This window comes from Histomonas meleagridis, assembly GCF_020186115.1.
Source record: "Histomonas meleagridis strain 2922-C6/04-10x chromosome Unknown contig_20, whole genome shotgun sequence".
Classification (NCBI taxonomy): domain Eukaryota; phylum Parabasalia; order Tritrichomonadida; family Dientamoebidae; genus Histomonas; species Histomonas meleagridis.
Genome location: NW_027150805.1, coordinates 322,087 through 345,330, shown reverse-complemented (window position 1 = coordinate 345,330; position 23,244 = coordinate 322,087). Strand labels below are relative to the sequence as shown.

General features: G+C 26.5%; 4 protein-coding genes across 4 annotated transcripts; 1 reads left to right on the top strand and 3 right to left on the bottom strand.

Annotated features, from left to right (window-relative positions):
- Positions 1–4,045: 4,045 nt before the first annotated feature.
- Positions 4,046–4,330, bottom strand: GO595_002688 (Profilin A; the record flags this gene model as incomplete). Its single annotated transcript, XM_067915625.1, has 1 exon — positions 4,046–4,330. The coding sequence occupies one exon, from the start codon at positions 4,328–4,330 to the stop codon at positions 4,046–4,048; it is 285 nt and encodes a 94-aa protein (XP_067776489.1).
- A 7,589-nt stretch (positions 4,331–11,919) lies between these two features.
- On the bottom strand, positions 11,920–14,337 carry GO595_002687 (uncharacterized protein; the record flags this gene model as incomplete). Its single annotated transcript, XM_067915624.1, has 1 exon — positions 11,920–14,337. One exon carries the CDS (start codon positions 14,335–14,337, stop codon positions 11,920–11,922), a length of 2,418 nt encoding a protein of 805 aa, XP_067776488.1.
- Positions 14,338–16,530: 2,193 nt separating this feature from the next.
- On the bottom strand, positions 16,531–17,328 carry GO595_002686 (uncharacterized protein; the record flags this gene model as incomplete). The annotated part of the gene is made up of 1 exon (XM_067915623.1): positions 16,531–17,328. One exon carries the CDS (start codon positions 17,326–17,328, stop codon positions 16,531–16,533), a length of 798 nt encoding a protein of 265 aa, XP_067776487.1.
- A 1,235-nt stretch (positions 17,329–18,563) lies between these two features.
- GO595_002685 (uncharacterized protein) lies at positions 18,564–19,973 on the top strand (the record flags this gene model as incomplete). Its single annotated transcript, XM_067915621.1, has 1 exon — positions 18,564–19,973. The coding sequence occupies one exon, from the start codon at positions 18,564–18,566 to the stop codon at positions 19,971–19,973; it is 1,410 nt and encodes a 469-aa protein (XP_067776486.1).
- Between the last annotated feature and the right edge of the window lie 3,271 nt (positions 19,974–23,244).

Genomic DNA, 23,244 nt, shown 5'->3' with positions numbered 1-23,244 from the left:
TTCATTAACAGAAATAGTTCAACATGTATCAGCTATTAGATCATCAATTATTATATATAAAAAGAAATCAATTCAGAAAAATGATTTAAATATTAATAACAAATGTTATAATTGTAAAAATATTTATATTAAAAATGCAATTAAATTCTTAGTTAATATTGTAAATTATAATTTCGATGAAATTTCAAATTTATTATTAAAGTTTTCGAATGAAAAGAATATATTTAATCAAATTGCTATTGATTCAGTTGTAACAATATGTAAAAATGATTTAAATTTAACTATAAAAATCATTAATATGTTTATCAATTCATTACCAAATGTATCAAATCAATTAATACATTTGATTTGTATGTTAGAAAAAATTAATGATAATCAACAACAAAAAAGACTTTCATTATTTATCAAAGCTTTAGAACCTACAGTCCAATATATGAATTATTCATCAATATTTACACCATTAGTTATTGAGCCATTAATTATATCAATATGTTCAACATTAAAAAATAATACAAAATTCATTAAAAAATATTTCGATATATGGCATAAGAAAGAAAATAATGAAAATGAACAATTTAATTTCTTTGATGAATTCTTAAACAAAGAATTTTGTAAGAAGTTATTTTTAAATTGTCAAAGTAATATAATACGAACAGAATTATATAAATTATATAAGAAATCATTAACAAAACATTTTAAAGAAATTAGTGATTTTGTAATAAATACAATTTTAACATCGAATAAATTTGAAGATACACATGAACAATTATATAAATTATTTAATTATATTTTAGAACGTAAAATTACAATTATAAACAAAACATTACAAAATAATGTCTTTGAACATTTAATTAATTTATTATTTAATGAAGTTAATGAAATAATGAAAACTGAATCAACAATTAAATTAGACTTACAAATAGGTTTACCAGTATTAACATTAATGAAAGTAATTAAAGTTTATTTATATGATATTATTAAATTAAATTATATCATTAATAAAAAAGAAAATTTATGTATTAAATTAATAACTTCATATTTCAAATTACGAAGTTTATTAGTTCAAAGATCAAAATATTTAGATGATGCACAATATATAATGAAGAATATTATCATGAAAATAATGTTACCAGAGTTTGATTTAAACAAAGATTATTTAGAAGATGAAGAAAAGAAAAATCAAAATTATAAAGATAATGATTATGATGAATATGATGAAGATGATAATATTCCTCTAAATAATAATAACAATAATACACAAAATCAAAATCAAAATGAAGAAGATGAACAAATCATTAAAATTAATATTAAAGGTCCACGTATAATGTTACAAGCAGCTGTTGATTCAATTGAGTTTTCACCTGATTTAGTCATTCGAGAAATCTTTCAAATAGTATTCCCAGCACCTGTAACAATGAATGTACCAATCATTACACGAAAAGCACGTTCACAAGAAGATTATATACCAGGACGATTATCTAATCAACCAATAATGTCTAATAGTATAGGTACATTATTTAGGAATATTAAGAACAAAGTTTGTACAGATTTAAATATGTTAGGATTAATTGAAGATGATAATGGAATGGAATTATTGGTATCAAATAATATTATATCATTAGATTTACCTATTGATTTAGTTTATAAACAAATTTGGATACCAAATCATGGGAATACACCAATGATAGTTATTTGTAGATTACAAGGATTAGATGGAGAAGCAACAGAACCAATGATCTCTAATTTATCACAAGAAAGTGAAGATGATTTACCACCAGAAGAGAAATATTTATATACTTCAGTATTAACAGAGAATAATGGATTTAAGAAATTATTATATCCTTTAAATAACTTAAATGAAATTTCCAAAAATGGTTTAAATGATTTAATTAAATTAATTGAAGCTATGTCATATGTCCAAATTAATCGAATTGAATTAAACAAATTAAATACAATCGAATTAATGTTTGTATTATTAAAAGAATTAATTAATTATTCAGGTGAAGATGATAATAATGTCGAAACATTAAAGAATATTATTATTATAACTAAACGATTAATTGAAGAAGAAAATGAAGATAAAATCGAAACTAAAACATTTACAATTAAAGTACAATTCCTTTTAAGTATTTTAGAATCGAAAACGATTAAAGATAATTCGGAATTATTATTAATACCTTTATTATCATTAATTATCTCAATTACTGATAAAAATAATAAAATCATTAAAACTGTAATTGATTTCTTCTTAGATAGATTACATCCGAAAGGTTCTACAGAATCATTTAACTTATTTGAAAATTCTTCTTCATTATTCTTATTAAATGGTTTTAGTGAATTTATGATAAATATTCCTTCAAATGAAAATGAAATTCGTGATTCGATATTTAAAGAGCCAATTTTATCTGATGCGATTTCATATTTAATAAAACTTTTCCCATTAAATGATAAAGATAAATGGAAAGTTAATGTCGAAATTCCTTGTTTACCAATGTTATTAAAGACTATTGCAGGAATGGTATTATGTTATAAACCTACACAAGAATTATTCCTTAAGAATGATAATTTAATTATTAATATATTATTAGAATTAGAAAATATTACTTCAACTAAATTCATTGGTGACTTTGCTAAACAAATATTAGAAAATGCTATTAAAGAACCTTCGATTTGTTCCGATGTAATTAAGACAATTAAAAATAATCAAATTCAACAATTAAAAGAAAAGGCAAATTTGGAACGTCAAAAAGCGTTATCAAATGTTAAACAAATGTTATCACCGAAATATTTAGAAATGATTAATGAATTAAATGAACAAAACTTCGAATGTTGTATATGTAAAGAAGGTTATGAATTCTTACCACAAGAAATTATCGGTGTTTATTCTTATGTCCAAAAAGTCGATGATTACTTAGTAATTAATACAAATTTCGTTTGTATTCATCCAAATTGTCATAGTAAGGCTTCAATATCTGATAATAGAGGTCGACTTAGTGAATGGGAAGCTGCAGCTGTACGTAATTGTGAACATCCTTGTAACTCCATTTATCCTTTACCTAATAACACTTTGAAGAAGAACAAATATAAGAATTATTTGATCGATTTCTTTAATGAAAGAAAACGTAACATCAATGATTATTTCAAATTATTGTTTTTGAACGTTAAATATCACATCAAAATGATCGTAAACGGTGAAAAAGTGCCGCTGAAATTCGGGGGCGGGTCACAGCATTCAATTTTGCAGTTGATGCCGTTTATTATTTACGGTGGTTATTTGTTCTTGGAAGGTGATATTAAGTTAAGTTATATTAATAAGTTTAATAACTTGTTGGAAAATATTAATTGTTTGGATGATATTTATTATTTAATGATTTTGGGTATATGGATTTTAACTTTGGAAGAATGGAATTATTTGAAAAATGTTTTATTGAAGAAATTAATTAACATAAAACAAATTAAAGAAAATGACGAGAAATTGTTCGAAAATGTCAAAGAGATTTTACATTGGTATATAATTATCAATAAGATTCAATTACTGATTAAAGTGAACAGTAACTTAAAACCTGAAATATCTGAAAATGGTTTAATTAAAATACAAAACAATGACGAAAACGTTTGGTTAAACACTTTCTTCGAGAAAATTAACAATGAGCAATCAACGATTCTGAACGAATGGAATGATCTAAGTGAAGATATCGATGAAATAAGAGAAGTAAACGACGTCAAAACTCTTTTGCAATACGCTGAGATTCAACAGGAGCCAAACGAATGGATCCGATCAATGACATCAAATGAATAAAAATTAATTCAATTTTTAATGGTTTATTTAAAAGTGACATTTGATGAAGAAAAAAAAAATTTAAATTTTCTTTTGTTAAAAGTGTTTTGTGGTTTTGTCTTCTACAAAAAAGAAAAGAAAAGAGATTTAGGGTGAATCATTTCCTTTAGTGAATTTAGCAGTTGGCGGCCATTAACTTAGCAACGCACTTAGAAACTCCTGCGGCTACTGCTGCTGGAACTTGACCATCAACACACTTAGCAGCTACTAAGACTGTCTTTGACTTTTGAAGAACAACGGCTTCTTTACCAAGTTGTGCAAAGAATGGGAATCATCAACTGCACGAACAATGATATATTTCTTACCGTTATATGTGATTCCTTTCGATTGTGCAGATGCAATGTTGTTAAGGCAGGCTGCATAGTTTTGCATTTCGGCTTGCTTGGCATCCCATTTGCCTTCTTTGCCACAAAGTGCACCTTGGAGTGAGATGATTGCACAGCCTGCGGCGATATCCTTGACATCTGCGAGATAAGCGTTCCAACCTGACATTAAAAGTGTGAGGTGACCAATTTGCCTTCAAATTGCTCTCAATTTTCTATTTTATTTTTTCAATTTCTTTTATAAAACTTCCTTATAAAATTAAATCAATGTGAAATCGAGTGAAAAAGTGAATTCTACGGTAGATGTCCAGGAATCTGTCAAATTTGACTTGGCACGATCATATTCGTTTCAAATGTATGTTTGCCTATCTCCTCATTTATCGATAAACTTGGGTATACCCAACAATGAAAAATAACTGACACGTCACCTCCCAAAAAACGCAGAAAAAGAATAACACTCCGTACTGAAGTTACTTACCTTCAAATCTCGTTTGAAACGATAAAAAACAGCTGACACACCGGTGTGATATCGATTTTCTTGATTGTTGGAATTGTCTTTGCTTTCAAACGTGTTTGCTGCTAAAAGAGAAGCGATGGCTTCCAAAGCTTCGACACTAAGCAACCTAATACTGATGTTATGAATGGTTGGTAAAAACAATAAATATACTTTTTTCTTGCAATTAAAAAATAATAATGAAACGAAGAAAAGTAAAATTTTTGTTTTATTTTTTTAGTAATGTAGTCTTTATTTATTATTTTGGGTGTTGCGTTTTGAAATTAGTTTACATGGGGAAAGGAAATTATCTGCTCCGCATCCGCAAAATATTTTTCATAACATACTGAAATTAATTGTGTCCCTTATGACAAACCTTTGCACATTCCTTACAAAAGAAGGAATCTTAATCTTATTTTGATCAAGTATTAATTTAATATATCATTATCATTGTTTTTTTTGCTTTCATCGATGCAGTTTCAAGTCGTAATAATAAATTCCAAAAATAAATTATTAAAATAAATTCAAAATAATATAAATAAATGTCTTTAACATTAACATCAATTCCTTCCTGTTCAAGAAGTAATTTAACTATTTCTGTATGGCCTCTTTCAGATGCAATAATAAGTGCTGTATAAAATATCATAAATAATTTCCAAATATTGATTTGAAATATCAAATTATTAAAATAAATATCAAATAAAACAATCAAATATCTTTAGCATTAATATCAATTCCTTTTTGTTCAAGAAGTAATTTAACTATTTCTGTATGACCATTTGAAGATGCTAATATAAGTGCTGTATTAAATAATTTAAATAATTTCCAAATATTATTTTGAAATAGAAAATTAGTAAAATAAATCCGAAATGAAACATATAAATACCTTTAGCATTAATTTCAATTCCTTCTTGTTCAAGAAGTAATTTAACTATTTCTGTATGACCATTTGAAGATGCTAACATAAGTGCTGTATAAAATATTTAAAATTATTTCCAAATATTATTTGAAAATATCAAATTATTAAAATAAATTTCAAATAAAACAATTAAATATATTTAGCATTAATATTAATTCCTTTTTGTTCAAGAAGTATTTTAACTATTTCTGTATGACCATACCAAGATGCTTCTCTAAGTGCTGTTTGAAATAATTTAAATAATTTCCAAATATTATTTTGAAACATAAAATTAATAAAATAAATTTTGAACAGAATAAACATGTATTTTTAGCATTAATATCAATACCTTCTTGTTCAAGAAGTATTTTAACTATTTCTGTATGACCTTTTAAAGATGCTAAAATAAGTGCTGTCCAAAATAATTTAAATAATTTCCAAATATTATTTTGAAATATTAAATGATTAAAATAAATAATAAATAAAACAAATAAATATCTTTATCATTAATATCAATTCCTTCTTGTTCAAGAAGTAATTTAACTATTTCTGTATGACCTTTTTCGGATGCATTCATAAGTGCTGTTTCAAATATTTGAAATAATTTCCAAATATTATTTTGAAATATTAAATTATTAAAATAAATTTTATATAAAACAAATAAATATCTTTAGCATTGATATATATTTCTTCTTGTTCAAGAAGTATTTTAACTATTTCTGTATGACCTTTTTCAGATGCTTCAATAAGAGCAGTATAAAATATCATAAATAATTTCCAAATATTGATTTGAAATATCAAATTATTAAAATAAATTTTATATAAAACAAATAAATATCTTTAGCATTGATATATATTTCTTCTTGTTCAAGAAGTAATTTAACTATTTCTGTATGACCATTTTGAGAAGCTAAAATAAGTACTGTCTCAAATAATTTAAATAACTTCTAAATATTGTTTTAAAATATCAAATTATTACAATAAATTTTAAATAATATAAACAAATAGTTCTAATATTAACTTTAATTTCTTCTTGTTCAAGAAGTAATTTAACTATTTCTGTGTGTCCATTTTGAGCAGCTAAAATAATTGCTGTATCAAATGTTTTGAACAATTTCCAAATATTTTTTTGAAATCTGAATTTATAAATTGAAATTTTAAATGCAACAAATAAATAGTTTTGGCATTAATATCAATTTCTTTTTGATCAAGAAGTAATTTTACTATTTCGGTATAACCTTTTTGTGATGCATAAATTAATGCTGTCCAAAATATATTAAATAATTTCCGGACATTAATTTAAAATATTAAAATATAAAAATAAATTTTTAATTGAAAAAATTTACAGCCTTGGGATTAACATCAATTTCTTTACGGTCGAAAAGCAATTTAGCTATTTCATATTGTGATGCCAAAAAAATTGCTGTTTTAAATAATCTACTTTAACTCCGAAAATTATTTTCATACATCATTTTTTAAAAAGAAACTTTAAATGATATAAAATTATATTTCTACTATTAATGAGAATTCCTTCCTGTTCAAGAAGTATTTTAACAATTTCTGTATATCCATATTCAGAGGCAATCATAAGAGCTGTATTAAATGGCGACAAAAAACTCCAATAAATTAAAATATATCCAATTTTTTCGAAATAAATGCTATAAAAAAATATTAAATATCTTTGATATTGATATTAACTTTTCTTTGTTCAAGAATATATTTAAATAATTCGATGTTTCCTGATTTTGTTATTGAAACCAAAATATCATTTGGAATATAATTTTCTTCAAAAAAATATTTAACAAGAAACAAATTTCCATTCTTTGCTGCTTCATTGATAATAGAATCATTGATTTCAATTCCTTTATCAATAAAATATTTTAAAAGTTCATAATTATTATATAAAATACATTTTCGTACTAAATCATTTACATATTTTATATCGAAAATTTTGTTTTCATAAATATATTTAAAAATATCATTGCGATGATATTCAATTGCTGCATCACATGTATCTTTAAATATTACTTTATTTCCTTCACAAATATGAATTATTTCTAAATTTCCTCCAGCAATTGCATATTTTCCTGTATTTGTTATATTAGAACCATTCAAAAATAAGAATTTAAAACATTTTATTGATCCAAAAAATGCTGCATAATCAATAAGTGAAATAGTATCATTGTTAATAAAAGTATATCTTTCATAAAGTGATGGTTTAATTTTTTGATTATAATCAAATTCATTTTGTGAAGATGATAATTTTTGAAGCTCTTCTATTTCGTCATTTCGGATTATTATAGCTAATTTTAATGGATTAACCCCTTCATAAGTTAATTGTTTATGAAGTTTAAAATTATCTTTTGAAATTTGCTCATAGTTATCAAAAAAATCATTCCAAAAAGGTGTTTCATATTCTAAGTAATCCGAATTTTCGATTTCTTCTAAAGTTTTATATTGTGCGAAATATAATGTTGACTTATTTTTAACAATTTCCGAACTAATTATATTTTGTTCAAGTAATTTTTCTAGAAGATAATCGGATTCTTGAGTTGATTTTGTTATAAGAAATTGTGCAAATATATCTAAAATTTTATAATTACTTTTATTTAATTCTTTTTCATTTTTTTCAATTGCTTTCAAGAATTCAAAACATAAATTAAAATCTGCTATTCGTGAAACAAAAGATGAATATAACAATTGGCAAATAATGAGGTTAAAAGAATATGAAAAATTATCATCAAAAAGATTAAGTATTACTTGAACATCAAATAATATGTTATCTTCATTTATATTTAAAGTAATATTTTGAATTGCTTTTAACAAATGGAAAAATTTATTTTCTTCCATGGAACCCCTATAAGAAAAAGAAAACTGATTATGACAAGTTGACTACGATTAAATCAAATTGAAAAAAATCCGTTAGAATCTGGGATGCAGCACTCCACTTTACTTGGGAGTGTATTTCGAAATAAAACTGTACAACCTAATCCCACAACAAAAGAAATTGAACCAGCACTTGTTAGATCAGGTTTGTTAGGAAAAACACCATCTCAACATACAATTATTTATTCAAAGCCTCCATTACCAAATGAAATACAACCGACCCCATCAACCCCACGTTTCAAATCTTATGTTAGAACCCAAAAAATTCGTCCCAAAACATCATTTTCTATTACAAAATCTGAAAAAAAAGAAATAATACAACCAAACATTAAAGTTGAGATTAAAAGCAGACAGCCACATGAAGCTCCTAATGGGTTTTATTTTAAATATTTGGATCCATATGATCCACCGACAGATTCAAATTTTATTCAATTAAGCGAAATATTAGATCGACTCATTTCTCAAGCTCACAAAGACTCAAGTTCTAATATTGAAAAATCGTACAATGAAATATTTTCTGAAGTAGTTCGACAATATTTTATCGAGAGTACAGATGAAGGCGATTTCCTTGAAAATTGTCGAAGCATCTTTGTTGAAGCAAAAGGTTCTATTCCATCTATCAAATCTCATTATGACTCCATAATTTCATCCATTAATAATAAAATCGATAATCATAAATCATCAATTTTACAATTAAAAACGCATCTTAAAGAATTAAATGATCAACAAAACCATTTAATTTCCCAAATTAATGATATTAAAACAGAGATCAATGAAATTATTTCACGCCGAGATTGTCTTGTTGAAAACATCTCAAATGAAGCGCAACGAATACAACGAATACAATCGGAGATAAGTGAAACTAATGACTCAATCAACAAAAAGAACGAAAAACTTAATTCATTATTAAATGAACTTCAAAAAATTACAAATCTTTCGAAACAACGTTTTTATGACTTAACCAAATTCAACGAAGAATTTAATGAATTATTAAGCAAAAACAACGACAAAACGGAAAAAATCAAACAAACGAATGAAGAAATCAAAAACATTAAGTTACGAATCAAACGAATTGATCACGAAATCTTAAATATATCGAATGAAATGGAAAAATCTCGAATTCAACCGAAACTTATTCGTACACAAACTCAAATTGATTTAATACATAATCGAAACATATTTTGGAATTCGAATAATAAAACAAATAATTTAAGTAAAGATTTATATGAATTAGTTAAAAACGAATATTTAAAAAGTTTTATTTCAACGTTATATAAAACAATTGAAATTAATTCTTATGAAGATTTTGCATTATTTAAAACATCTTTAATGAAATATGAAAATGAGTTTAGAGCGGACATAAATAAAGTTAATTTAATATTAAAAGGAAATTTTTTACTTACTGAAAAAGATAACAATTTTTTTAAGTTATTTTCTTCGTTTTTAGTTAAAAATTGTATTATAAATGCAATTAAAAAACCTTCTTTAAATGATAATTATACACAAACTTTAATTCCACAACAAATTAAATATAATGAAATAGATATATATAATAATGATGAAAATGAAATTCGCTTTTTGAATTTAATTTCTTCAAATTATTCACAACGTTTACCGAAAAGTTTTACGTGGATATTATATGAAATTCATGAAATTTATGATTCGAAATCAAATTTTGATGAAGTTTCATTACAAAACAAATCTAAAATTATGAAATTTCCGGAATTTATTATCAGTTATTCACAAAAGAAATTTAAAATTCCTTTCCAAGCCGAACAATATTGTTGGGATTTATATAATACTTGTATGAAACATAAGGGAAGAACTTCTGAAATTGATTTTTTTATTGAGTTTTTGTTTGAGATTTTAAATGAGGAACAACTTGCGTTTTTTATCAAAATGAGAGCGAAATGTATGATTAATGGTTATTCTGTGATTATGCATACTAATGATTGTCTTGAAACTTTTGTTGAATATTTTTTGTCACAAAATCAAATCGAAAATATTTTGCCTTTTTATGATAAAATTTTTTTGAATTCGATTATCGAAATGAGTATTTCAAGACCTGCGATATATCTTGAATCTACGAAAAGATATATCGCAATGCATAATATATTAAGAAAATGTGTTGAGTATTATTATAATGACTCGTTAAATAGGTTTGAAAATATGTTAAATGTGTATAAAATTAAATCTAAAATTTCTAATGAGAAATTTATTAAAATTATTAAAATGTTTTTTAATAATATTACGTATGAACAAATAAATAAATTTGTAAAAATTTTTGCATCGAAATCGAAAAATAAAAATGAAATTTCTTTAAAAGAATTTGTTAAAAAGTTTCAATTGTCTTCTTTACTGTATAGTTTTAATAAAAAAGAAGATTTCGATATTGAACTTCTAAATGTTATATCTGAACAATGGAATAAAATTAAGTATAAAATGGATGATGTATTAACATTTCTAAATTCACAATTCGAATTACAACCTGAAAATTTGTCCTTGAAAACAATTTTGGATGAAATTAGAAAATATTTAATGAATTTGAAACATTTAATAATTGCAAAAGATCCAAAACAAGCTGTCGTTCAATTATATTTGTTTTTGTTGTGCATCGATTTGGCTTTCGCTACTTTGAAATCACCAGAAGATAATTTCGAATCATTGGAAGTAATGGAATGTTGTATAAGAGAAAATTGGATAAAATAATTTATTATAGAATAAAAATTTGTTTGTATTATTAAATATATATTTTATAGAAATTTTAATGATGAAAGACATTAAGAAAATGAAAAAATTTCATATTTTCGATAGCAAAAATTTTTTAATTTTATTGTTTATTTTCTAGAATAACAAATATTAGATATGAAAATATAAATCTATTATTGATTATGAATAAAAGATTATAAAATTATAACTCACAACATTATATATTTTGTACATATCCCCATTGAAAAAACAATTTTCAACACTATCCTAAATTTTATAAAGAACACATATCCATATTTAAATAATTTCTAACAAAATCCTTAGATCTCATTTTCTGATGTCTTTTGAAGATTAGCAGTATCAACTGGAAGAATATTATCCATGTCATTATCTACGACATAACGATATCCACTAACTCCAGTTGGATAAATGCACGAATTACAGTGAAAGTATATTCAATAAAAGTGTTCTTGTGCCAATGTAACATTGTATACCCACTAATGGAATTTAAAGAATAAGATAAAGCTTTTGATAGTAAATTTATGTTTGGTACCATTTAATTCTTAATGAAATCATAGTCAAAAGATCATTCATTAACAATAATGCGCTTCATTTTATTTGCTTTGTTTCACAATCCAAAAGAAATTTTAAAGTAAATTCATTGAGATATAAAATAATAAAAATTTGTTGAGGAGCGAATTGCAATTCTCCGTACCGAAGTTATCTTTTGCTCACAGCGCCAAAATTTCGTCAAATATTTTTATTAACCTTTCTATCTAATCAATGCGTTGAATCTGTTCACCTTTGCGCGCGACTTCTGGAAGTCCTTTGTTATTTCCATTTGCCTCTTCTTGTTCCCCTTGACCAAGCTCTTCAGCGTTTCCTTCATTTCGTCCAACGTTTCGTCGAAGTTATACATTTCGAGCTCGGACTTCTTCATCAACAAGACGTCAGTTATCAACTTCAGCGCTGGGATCAGCACCGGTTCGAATCTTTCTTCGTCCTGCAGCATCTGCAACAGGTTTGCCATGATGTCATTCATTTCTTCCACTTCTGGCGGATAAGGCAAGTACTCGATCAATTTACTTAACACTTCTTCGTTTACTTCTACTGAATCATCCGACGCGTAAACATTAAACACGAAGTTAGTGATTGAAGGCATTATCGCAATAGTTTCTCTATCGAAACCTTCTTCGTTATCTTCTTCTTCATTATTACTATCCACCATTGATATTAATCTTTTCATATTATTAATAATTTCGGTTATATTATTAAATGCCTTTGGATATTTAATATAAACTTCATTTAACAAATTTAACACCGAAATTATTTCATCGATATCATCTTCTACAAATTTATTTAACAATTTTATCAAATTTGTTAATAAATTTGTGATTGATTCATTTGATATAATTGATCCGATTTTAATGCCTTCCGAAATTGGTGATAACAAAGAAGGTATTGATTGGAATATGGTTTGTGGTAACCATGAAATTAATGTTTCACATATTTTTTCGCCTTTTTTAGGATTCGATTTAATATAATGTGATAAGAAATGATATAACGATAATATCGGCTCAAGTAATTGATGTAACTTATGGCCATGAAGGATACTGAGTTTACCTTCGAGGATATCATTGATAAGTTCATCTGATTGCGTCGTATCAATGTTATAATGTTTAATGAGTTTGGATAAGACATGACACCAACCATTAACATTTTCGATGTTTGTCGTTGTTTTAAGATGTGCTGATAATGTATTAAAGATTTGGACTGCTGTATCTTTTTCTAATATTTTACAAAGTGGTAAAAATATTCCACAAACTTCAAATAATATCTTTTCGTCTGTGCTTTCAAGTGATTTCATCGCAAAGTTAACAACTGTTTGTGTAAGTTCGGGACATAATCCTTTGGAAATCATCACTGATAAATTGGAGCCTAATGAAAGTCGACGTTTAAGACTGCCAATCGTTTCATCATCAAGTTCAGATGATATTAAAGGTAAAAGAGTTGAAATACGTGAATCATAAATACCTTTAAATTGCTCATGAATAACAACAAGGAAATTGCCAATAAACTCAAAAGTGTCAAGCACTTTTGCATTCACCAGTGATTCCGTTTCTTTGATGGCAAACTCAACATCATCTTCAACATACGCTTTGTCTCGAAAGCCTAAATCAGCAAATGTATCAAGACAAAGGCCTTTGACATAAGTATCATCGCCTTTGATCTTTTCAATGGCAAATGTTAAGATTGGTTGAATGATGGAAAGATCAACTTCTTCTTCTTCACCATCTTCACTTTCTTCATCAGGAAAGATGTACGTAGAAAGAATCTTGAAAAAGCCTACTAAATCACTACGTGGAATTTGTGGATATAATTCAATGATTTCATTCAGAAAATCTTCTTGAAGAAATACTTTGGTAACAACAAGCTCACGATATGCTTTGTTGGATTTATTGCGTACAATAGGATTTGGATCGATTAATAATGCTTTGATTTTTTTGAATAAATCTTCTCCATGATGCTGTGCGAAAGCTGGATCAACTTCAAAGAATTGTGAAAGGTTAAGGATGAGATAACAACCTGCAAGTTTCTTGAAATCATCTCCTGATAATGATTCCATTAATGATTCTTCAATAAAACTTATTGCTTCATCTTTGAATTGAACAAGCATTTGAGACATTGGGGCTAAGACTACAAGTGCTGCTGTATTTTTCTCTTTAATCTTTTGTTCAATAAAAGTATAAAGCTTAACAAATGTTTCGTCTTGGAAACGGCCAAAATCTATGGATTCAAGAGGTTGAAGGAAATCTATTGGAACTTCTTTCTTTTCATTATATAATTGATTTGTGATTTCAATTGCTGTTGTAATAATTTTTATAACATTACTGCTTTCAATATATGGAAGTAAATAAAAGAGTGATATAGATGCTTTGATTCTTGATGAAAGTTCAGCATTTGAATCAGAAAAAACATTGATTTTCTCGTTTAAAATAGGGACTGTTTCCTCTGTGAACTTTGGGTCAATATTTGTATATAAATCAAGGAAATTAAACAAAGGGATAAGAACATTTGGTTCGTTTTCAGCAATTCCAATTATTGTGGTCCAAACCTTAGCACGATCAAGAAGACGTGTTTGTCCTTCACCACCTTCGAGAGATGCGCCAATGTCGGCGAGATCATCCATAAGTTGTTGTACTTCCATTAATGAAATGATAAATGACCAAATCCCACTTTTTCTATGATTACGGAAATTTGTGATTTTCAATTTTAGCACAGACAACGTGAAGTGACTTAACGTTCTACGATTTTAAAACTAATTTATCTTTTGAATAAATGTGTGATTCGAGTTTATACATAGAAGATATACTCACAAAATATATTATATTAAAGAAATAAAATAGTGTTTTGAGAAAATGAACTCTTATAAAAAATCAAAATTTTAATAAAATATTTTTTCTCAATTATTTTGTGAAATTATTCTAAATTACGTTATGAATTTATTCCAGGATATATGCATTTCTACGAACTGATTTAGTTGTACACAGATTATCTGAAGTTGTGACTTTAAGAGATTTCTGGCTTACCATATTTTTTGAATTTCAGGTGGCAATGAAAGAGTCTGGTAATTTTTAGAAAAAATTGGTTTCAATGAGAATTGATGCATTTTATAAATTGAACGGAAATTCTGGGAAATATTTGCTAATGAAAAGAAATAAAACTTTTATTTGGATATAAGATAACGCCTATAAATAATGTAGTGGATTATATAATTAAAAATGATAGAATTAATAATCAAATTCCAAACGTAAAATTTATTTGAATAATTAATGAATTTCAGATACCGACTGCATTGCAGCTATAAAATTTCATCAAAAAGGTAGAAATCTATTGATACTTTTATTTATAATTTTCCTTATTATTACAAGTCAAAAGTTATACTTTGGCATTAATTTTTTCATTTTGAAAAACTATAAAAAAGAATATGTATATATTTAATAATCATCAAATCATAGTACGAAGTATGGACATGGCTTCATCTTCATCATTGTTACACATAAATAGGACTTGAGATATCTCAAATAAACTCAACACTCCATTAAATTTCTTTAAAATTTTATCACTGATCTTTTCTTTGTCTTCATCCTTAGAATGATTCACATTTTTTTCTAATAGTAGAAGAGCTGCATTGTTAAGGTTGCCATATGCGCTTTTGAGAGCTTTCATACAATCTTCATCTGACGCATCATTAATTATAAACTTTAATTGACTGATTTTTCTTTCAATAGGATCACCTTTATCATGACTTATCAGTTTATATTGCCCAACTATGTTGTTATCTTGTTTAATTACTTGATCAGCTGTGCTCATTTAATAAAAATGATTTAGTTAGTGGTGGCATGAAATACACAGTAAATTGATTATATATTTTGACACGGCAAAAGTGTTGTTTGACTTGTCAAAAGATTCTATACAAACCATGTCAGTAGAAAAACCGATATATAACCGATGTTTTATCGTTAGCGGTTTAAGCAACATTTTTTTCCTGCTGAATCAAGATAAAAGATTAAATCCTAAAAACTCAACACAAAAATCAAATTTTATCATATCCCTAATACAATCATTCAGAGGTAGGAAACCAGATAAATTTTCTGTACGATTTGCTTTATACTTGGAATTTATAATAAACTGAGAATCAAATCTTGGCCGTTTTAAAGATATTCACGAACATGTTTTTTGACATTTCTGTCCGTAAGTTCTAACCTTAAAAATGCATATATCCTGGAATAAAAAAAAAAATCATACAGAGGGAAATATTGAAATACCTCATTTAATGAAAATGTAATCATAAAAAAAATTGTTTTTTACACAGTGAATTTTATAGACTATTTATCGAAATTTAATTTTAATATCTTAATAACAATATTATATTTATATATATTCATAACGTAATTTGGAATAATTTCACAAAATAATTGAGAAAAAATATTTTATTAAAATTTTATTCATATCTGGATGCTATAATATCACTTTCATTTTGGATTTCAAAATCTCCTAACTTTTCTCATTTAAAATTCTTTTATTATGAAATGTAAGTGCGAATAATTTGTTTTTAAGGAATGAACTTCAATTCATAATATTTAAAACCTATTTTTCAAAACATTTTATTGGTTTGAACCAACAATTCCTTATCCTAATACATCTGAAGGTTTCAATGCCTTCAAAATATATTTCATAAGAGCATACATTATTAAGTGGCAAAAACAATGAAAAGCACATATGCATATCAGTAAGAAATAAGCAAATCATATTCTCAACTTATTTGAATCAACAAAACCAAAAATATTAAAATAAGTTTTCGTTACTTATTTTTCCAAATTTACTCCTTTTGAACTATCTCGTTAAATACTTGAAAAGCGCTTTCGCTATCAAATGTAAATTCATTGCGAACTTCTTCGATACTTTTGAGAAGTGCTTGAGCAAAAATCTTGAAGCTATTATTGAATTCTTGTGATTGGTTTAGTAAATCACTTTGTATGTCGAATTGGGGAAGAGTAAGAAATTCGGTATAATCTGCTTCGGCGCCAATATTTTCGATGAATTTATTGCGAGCATCAACTTCCCATTGTGGAAGTACATTGGTACATAATGAAATAAGTTTTGGATTTTGGTTATGATTTGATTTGCTTTGACATGTTTCGATAACATTGATAATATCTTTAACATATTTGATCTCGCTTCTTACTAGGTTTCTTCTAACCATTAAAACATTAACAATTGAAAGAGCAAAATAAGGTGCAAATAACTTATTTAAAATTGAGATATATTCTTGCTCATGTTTTGTATCACTGAAGTAAGCAAATCCTTCTGTATCAACAAAGAAAACTTGTGTATCATTGTCTTCAATTGTTTCCATTTCAAAACTTTTTCTTAATTGATTATAAGGATACGGACCATGCAACATAATACCCGTTGTAGTTTCATATAAACCATTACCTATTTGAATACCATTGTCTCCTGTAAGTTTTTTTATTATTGAGGATTTTCCAATTTCATATGGCCCTAAAATTGTAACAAAAACAATTGGTTTCCCTTGTGCCTTTTCTACTGCTAAATGAAAGTTTGCCGGTAATTGTTGGATATTTTCTCTTGCATTAATTCTTTGTGCACACTGCATTAAAGTGATATAAAAACGACAAATGGTGGCATTTTTTTAAATAATTCACATCACAAACCGGTGTAAAGTAAACAATATTCAAAAGAAAAATTGGGCTGCCCCATAATGGTTTTTGACTTGAAAATTCAATTCATCCAAAATTGTGCAAAGAGTTTTGAAAAAAAAAATGCACTTTGACTTCGGTCAAAAATGCTACCATCTCTTCTCTTTCGTGAGCCTATATTTCCGAATTCCTTTGTTTCGATCTTGGGTGATGATTGAAGAATTTTTGAGTACTGTGAATTTTTTATAAACATGATTTCTTATCAAGTTTACGTAATTATTACAAAATTGATGAAAAAAATTGAAACCAAATCAGAAGACGGGAAAACAATTTATTCCCCATGCCTTACTTCTGAGGAACAATGTCCATATTTTTTTATTCAAATGAGCAGAGTATTAAGAGTTAATCTTAAATGTCTTATGCAGCCCGGTTTAAATTTGAAGTAGGGCTTATTGCATATGATAATAATTTTAATAGCATCGAAAGAATCAATTGATGCAAAAAAACTATCGATGTCAAATGGCGCAGTAAAACTTGCTTTGGATGAAAGCGGAAGATATAATGAATATAATAAAGGTTTATATTCCATTATAAACCTTAATCAAATACCGCGAGAAGTATTTTGTTTAACATTTGGAATCGCAGAAAGTGCAAACAAGAAATTTAATGGTTCGCTGGGTTATTTCTTTAGAGTTTATGATGGAAAAGATGATTTCGAAATATTGTCTTTTGATGTAAGGAGAAAAGGCTTCCATTCTTCGATTGAAAAAAATTGGGCAATAGTACCAATGAATCGTTCTTACAGTGATAGCGGATTAATACTCGGAATGTTAGCTCTAAGTCAACATATCAAAGAAGATATGAAAAAAGAAAAAAAAATATTTCGATCAAATGTACCCAAAATTAAAGGAATGCTAATTAGAAACACAAGTAATTGCTATACACCGATGTTTTTCTATAGACGTGTCTATTGCATAAATTTGAAAATTTAATATTCATTACAGATTTAATATCCGATCTTAAAGATATTATGTTTTGTAAACTTTGATTTAATCTTTTAAGATTCTTTTTTTGGATTTATTCTATGCTTTCTGTAGAAGTTTATTAATTGTTTAGATGAGTATCGATACTTTGAGATCCATTTGACGATCAGTTTACATTCAATTTCATGTGCGAGAAAAGTGGCAAAGCTATGAACGACATTTCGCATCCAAAACAACAAGGAAGAATCATACTTTCCAAAATCGAGGAAGAATTGCCTTTATTTGAACCATATTACATTCTTTCATTTGAGGAAGAAAAAATCTTTTATTTCCAAAGAAAGCCTCATCCAAATGCTCAAAAATCAATATTATATAAGAAAGAGAAGCCACCAAGAAACTACGAAAAATTTCATCCATCATATTCAGTTGCTAATAATTCATTAATGAAAATATTTCGAACTTCTCGCATCAAAAATATTAAAGATATCGACTTTTTCGATCTTCCATCCGAACATTGTTCATCTTATTACCTTTTACTCAGACCAAAGGGCACATTTTCCTCTTCAAAAAATGTTTGGTTTATACATACCCAAAATGGAGCAACTTTTTATTATGTTGAAGAAGATACAGTTGACATTATTCCTGATCTTACATCGATTGTTATATCTGGTAAAACACTTACTGCAATTCAATCAGATGATGAGAAAAAGCAATTCGACATTCGTCACTTTACACAAGCTCGTGATCTTCTCAATCAAACAAAAAGCATAAAACAAAGTTCCTTTCATCTTTACGCGTTATCAATTTTAGTTTATAATACCATGCCATTATCACGTCAAACTCGCTCTTTCATGCGTTCCATTGTTGAAAATCCTCAGTATCTCTATCTTTTATCACAAATACAATATGCACGTGAAGATTATGATTCATCAAATTATTGTTTTGCTTGGATTGGAGCTTGTGGTTTTTATCTTCGTACTCTTCTTCCTCTTCTTCTTTTCATCAACTTTTCTGAGCTATCTACTCCCAGTCTTGTTCTTCGTTCTAATTCATTTTTAACATATCTCTTAACAACAGTCATCAAGACAGACCCATCGTTCCAACTATTCCTTGACGCTATGTGTAATCTTCCGAATGATTCCGTTGTTGAGTACTTCGCTGACGAATTTTCCAAAATTGAATTCCAACCGCTTTCGCGGTTTATTTTACATTGCATTTACACCGAAGCGTTACGAAGGTTTCCCAACACGGGCGCTGAGTATTTTGCTGTGAGTGGTGTCATATTCCTACGTTTGATGTCTCCGAGAATGTTTGAAGCCACACAAAATAAGGCAGTGATGTCACAAATAAGTCATGCATTTAATTTCGAACAATCCGAAGATGATGAAATTAGACAAAAACTAAAGAAACTTATCGACCAATATGCACAGTTTCCAGAAGATTTGACATTAACTTCTTCGTCTTGTATAACAGAAGATCAAATTGCATTGTTAATTAAAAGACCTGAAAAAAGAAAAGAAGAATTCGTTCAATTGATACTGGAAAATAATTTCAGCGAAGTGTGGAATAAATATAAGGCGACAATTGCAGGCGGAATACAAGATCAAATGGATGGGTGAAAATCTTATTTATAAATAATGAATTGTTTCTTCATACTTTTTTTAGAAGAGCCCATTGTTGTGTTAAGTTCAATGTCTTATAAGCAGATGAAGAGGAAAATTTGGGAAATGACGAAAAGATTACATCGAACTTTTTGAGGGTTTTCTGAATTGAATATTTTCAGCACACTCATTCAATATATTCAATACTTTCGGTTTATTATGGATGAATTCCTGAAATACAGATTTTCTCCATCAATTTTTTGCCATATATCAAAAGAACTAAATGAATCTGTCCCAAACATTAGCGAGATTATTGACAACGCTTACAAAGAAGCAGAAAAAACATTTCCATTAAAATTTCGTTTAATATTCCATAAAAAGCAAGTTGATGCACAAAAAATCCAAGAAAATATGAAAAACATACGATTGCAACAAGCTTCAATTGGAAAATATCAAGTCAATCAATCAATAGAATATCTCATAAAATCCATTTTTGACTTGGAATTTGCACCTTTATATTTTTTCCCAGACCTACCCGTTGGCACTTTAATTTTTATATTAGGTAATGAAGTACCAACTGTTGATTATGATTTTTATCCCGAATGGACAAAACCATATCTTTCGAAGCTCAAACGACAAGCCATACGTTATTCCGAAGATCTTGTAATTGACATATCAAATATATTTAAAAAATATTTCATTGTGCAATATTCAGAATTAGTCATTTCTAATGAACAAAATTATAATAACCAATGGATTGGTGTTCGTAAATTCTTTTCAACCATACTTCATGATGCTCTTAGTCTTCAAACCACACTTAAATGTTATGCAGATATCCAAGTTCAACAAGGAGAATATGAAAAAGCGTCAACATCATATGCGCAATTACTTGACTATAATCCAAATGAAAAGTTCCGGAAACAAATTCTTTTTTGTGCTGCAATTTCAGACATTTTAAACAAGTCCATCACGAAGCAGACGTTAAATTATTTAACCGATGCGTCAAATGAAAAACCGTCTGACATATTTTCAATCAAGTGCACGTTATATGAATTTTATGTCCGAAAACAAATGAAATTACATCCAGAGAAAGCTCTTTTTCATTGTTTACAATCCCCATTTTTACAAAAACATTTTTCATCCTTTTTAATGGAAGAAATATCAAATTATTTAACGCCACATAAGTCAATATTTTATTTATCATATTCAGGTAAAACATATATTGAAATCGGACTATTAAAAGTTGGATTTGATTGTATGCGAATTGTAAATGATTTTTTATTAAATGAAAAATGGCCTTTATTAGGCAATGAACTTTCAGCAATAATTTCACGATCTTCGAATGAAAACATAATCGAATTACTTTCAGGAATATTTAATTCTAATTACATTAGTTTTCCAGAACAAACGAAAAATTATTTTGAACATATTCAAAACGATTTTTGTTTTTCATGTAAATTTATATTTGCGTCTGTAATATCATTTGAAACGAAAGGATTTATAGGTTCAATACCGAAAGGAATAGAACCTAATGAATGGAATAACATAAAACAACTTGCGTTTAACGGGTTATCAAAAGACACATTTTTTAATAATGATATGTTTAATAAACGTGAGAGTGTAATTAATGAGCCGATTAAATTTAAGTTAATGATTAAAATGAACAATATTACTTATGATTTAAATGATTTCACTTTGTTAGTTAATGGTAATGTTAAAACATATCAAAAGCCTATAAATATAACAAAGAATAAAATTAGTTTTGATGAAATAGAAATAATACCATTAAATGAGGGAGTGTTAGAATTATATGGAATAAAATATAATTGGGGAGGAATAGTACATTTAGAAACTACTTTTCAACATAATCCAATTAAAATTGTTATACATAAAGAAGTTCCTTTGATAAAAATGAATGTAAATAATATACCTAATAATAACACATTAACAAAAGGTCAAATCATAAAATTAGATTTTGAATTAGAAAATAATTCTTTTCCGATAACAAATATTGGAGTTTTGGCAATATATCCAATGAAATGTTATTTAATTAAGCCAATATTTAATGAATTATCGTCGAATATAATTTCTTTAGGTTCATTTAATACTAATGAAAAGAAATATTTTTCTTTAGTTTTTTCTTGTGATCAAATTGGGGAATATAATTTTAATGTATTAATTCCGTATTGGGATAATAAAATGATTCCACGATATGAAAGTTATAATTATAATTTTAAAATCATTGATTACCCAACAATTTTATCTCATATAATAAACACTAAAATTAGTATAAAGTCTCCAAAGTTAACTAAAGCAATTGGTTTTACTGGGATTTTATCTGATATTAAAAGTTATCATTTATTAATTCATAAAAGAAATTGTAAAATTGATTTTGTTGCTAGTGAAAATATTAATAATAAAATTGATCTTCCTAAATATTGCGAACCTTTTATCCTAAAGAATTCCCTTTATTTCTGGTATAAAAATGATTTGGGTTATGTATATTATGAAATGAAATTACCTAAAATCCCAATTTCGATTTTGATGAAGAAATTAAATAAGTTAAAATATTCAATTCAAATTAATAATATTTCAAATATAACTTTTAAGAGTATAACAATTGGAATTTTATGTAGCGACGAAAATGTTAATGAATTCATTGTAATTGGAACGATGGTGAAAAAAGCCGAAGTTTTGAAACCGAATCACAGTATTAACTTTAACGTTTCAATTATAATGTTTGGGAAAATCGCTAAAATTCCAATTTTCTTTGCATCGGAAGAATTCGCTTCTCAATATGAAATTGAATTCCAACCATAAAGAAAAAATTAATAATTTGTTATAATAAAAAATTTAAATAAACTATCTATAAATAATATTTTAATTTGCGTAATGTGAATCCAATATTTAATGATAAATAAAATGAAACTTATACTTTTTATCTGATGTGATTTTGATCCCCTTTTAATCCCTTTTTACAGATTTTTTTTTATTAACAAACAAAGGAAACCATTTATATTTATTACATTTTTTAAATCCATTGTTGTGAGTTCTATCATGATAGCTGCTTCATCCTTGTCTGATTTTATGTATAAAATTTTTATAATATTTAACTCAACTTCTGTAATTATACTAATATACTAATGAAATTTCCTTAATACCTAATAAGGTATTCATATAACTATTAAAATTTAATAAAATGATTTTCTAGAGATAATCTCGATCAAAATCATTGTTGCAAAAATTTTTTTAATCACATTCTAAATAGTATTTTCTCGCAATTACATAA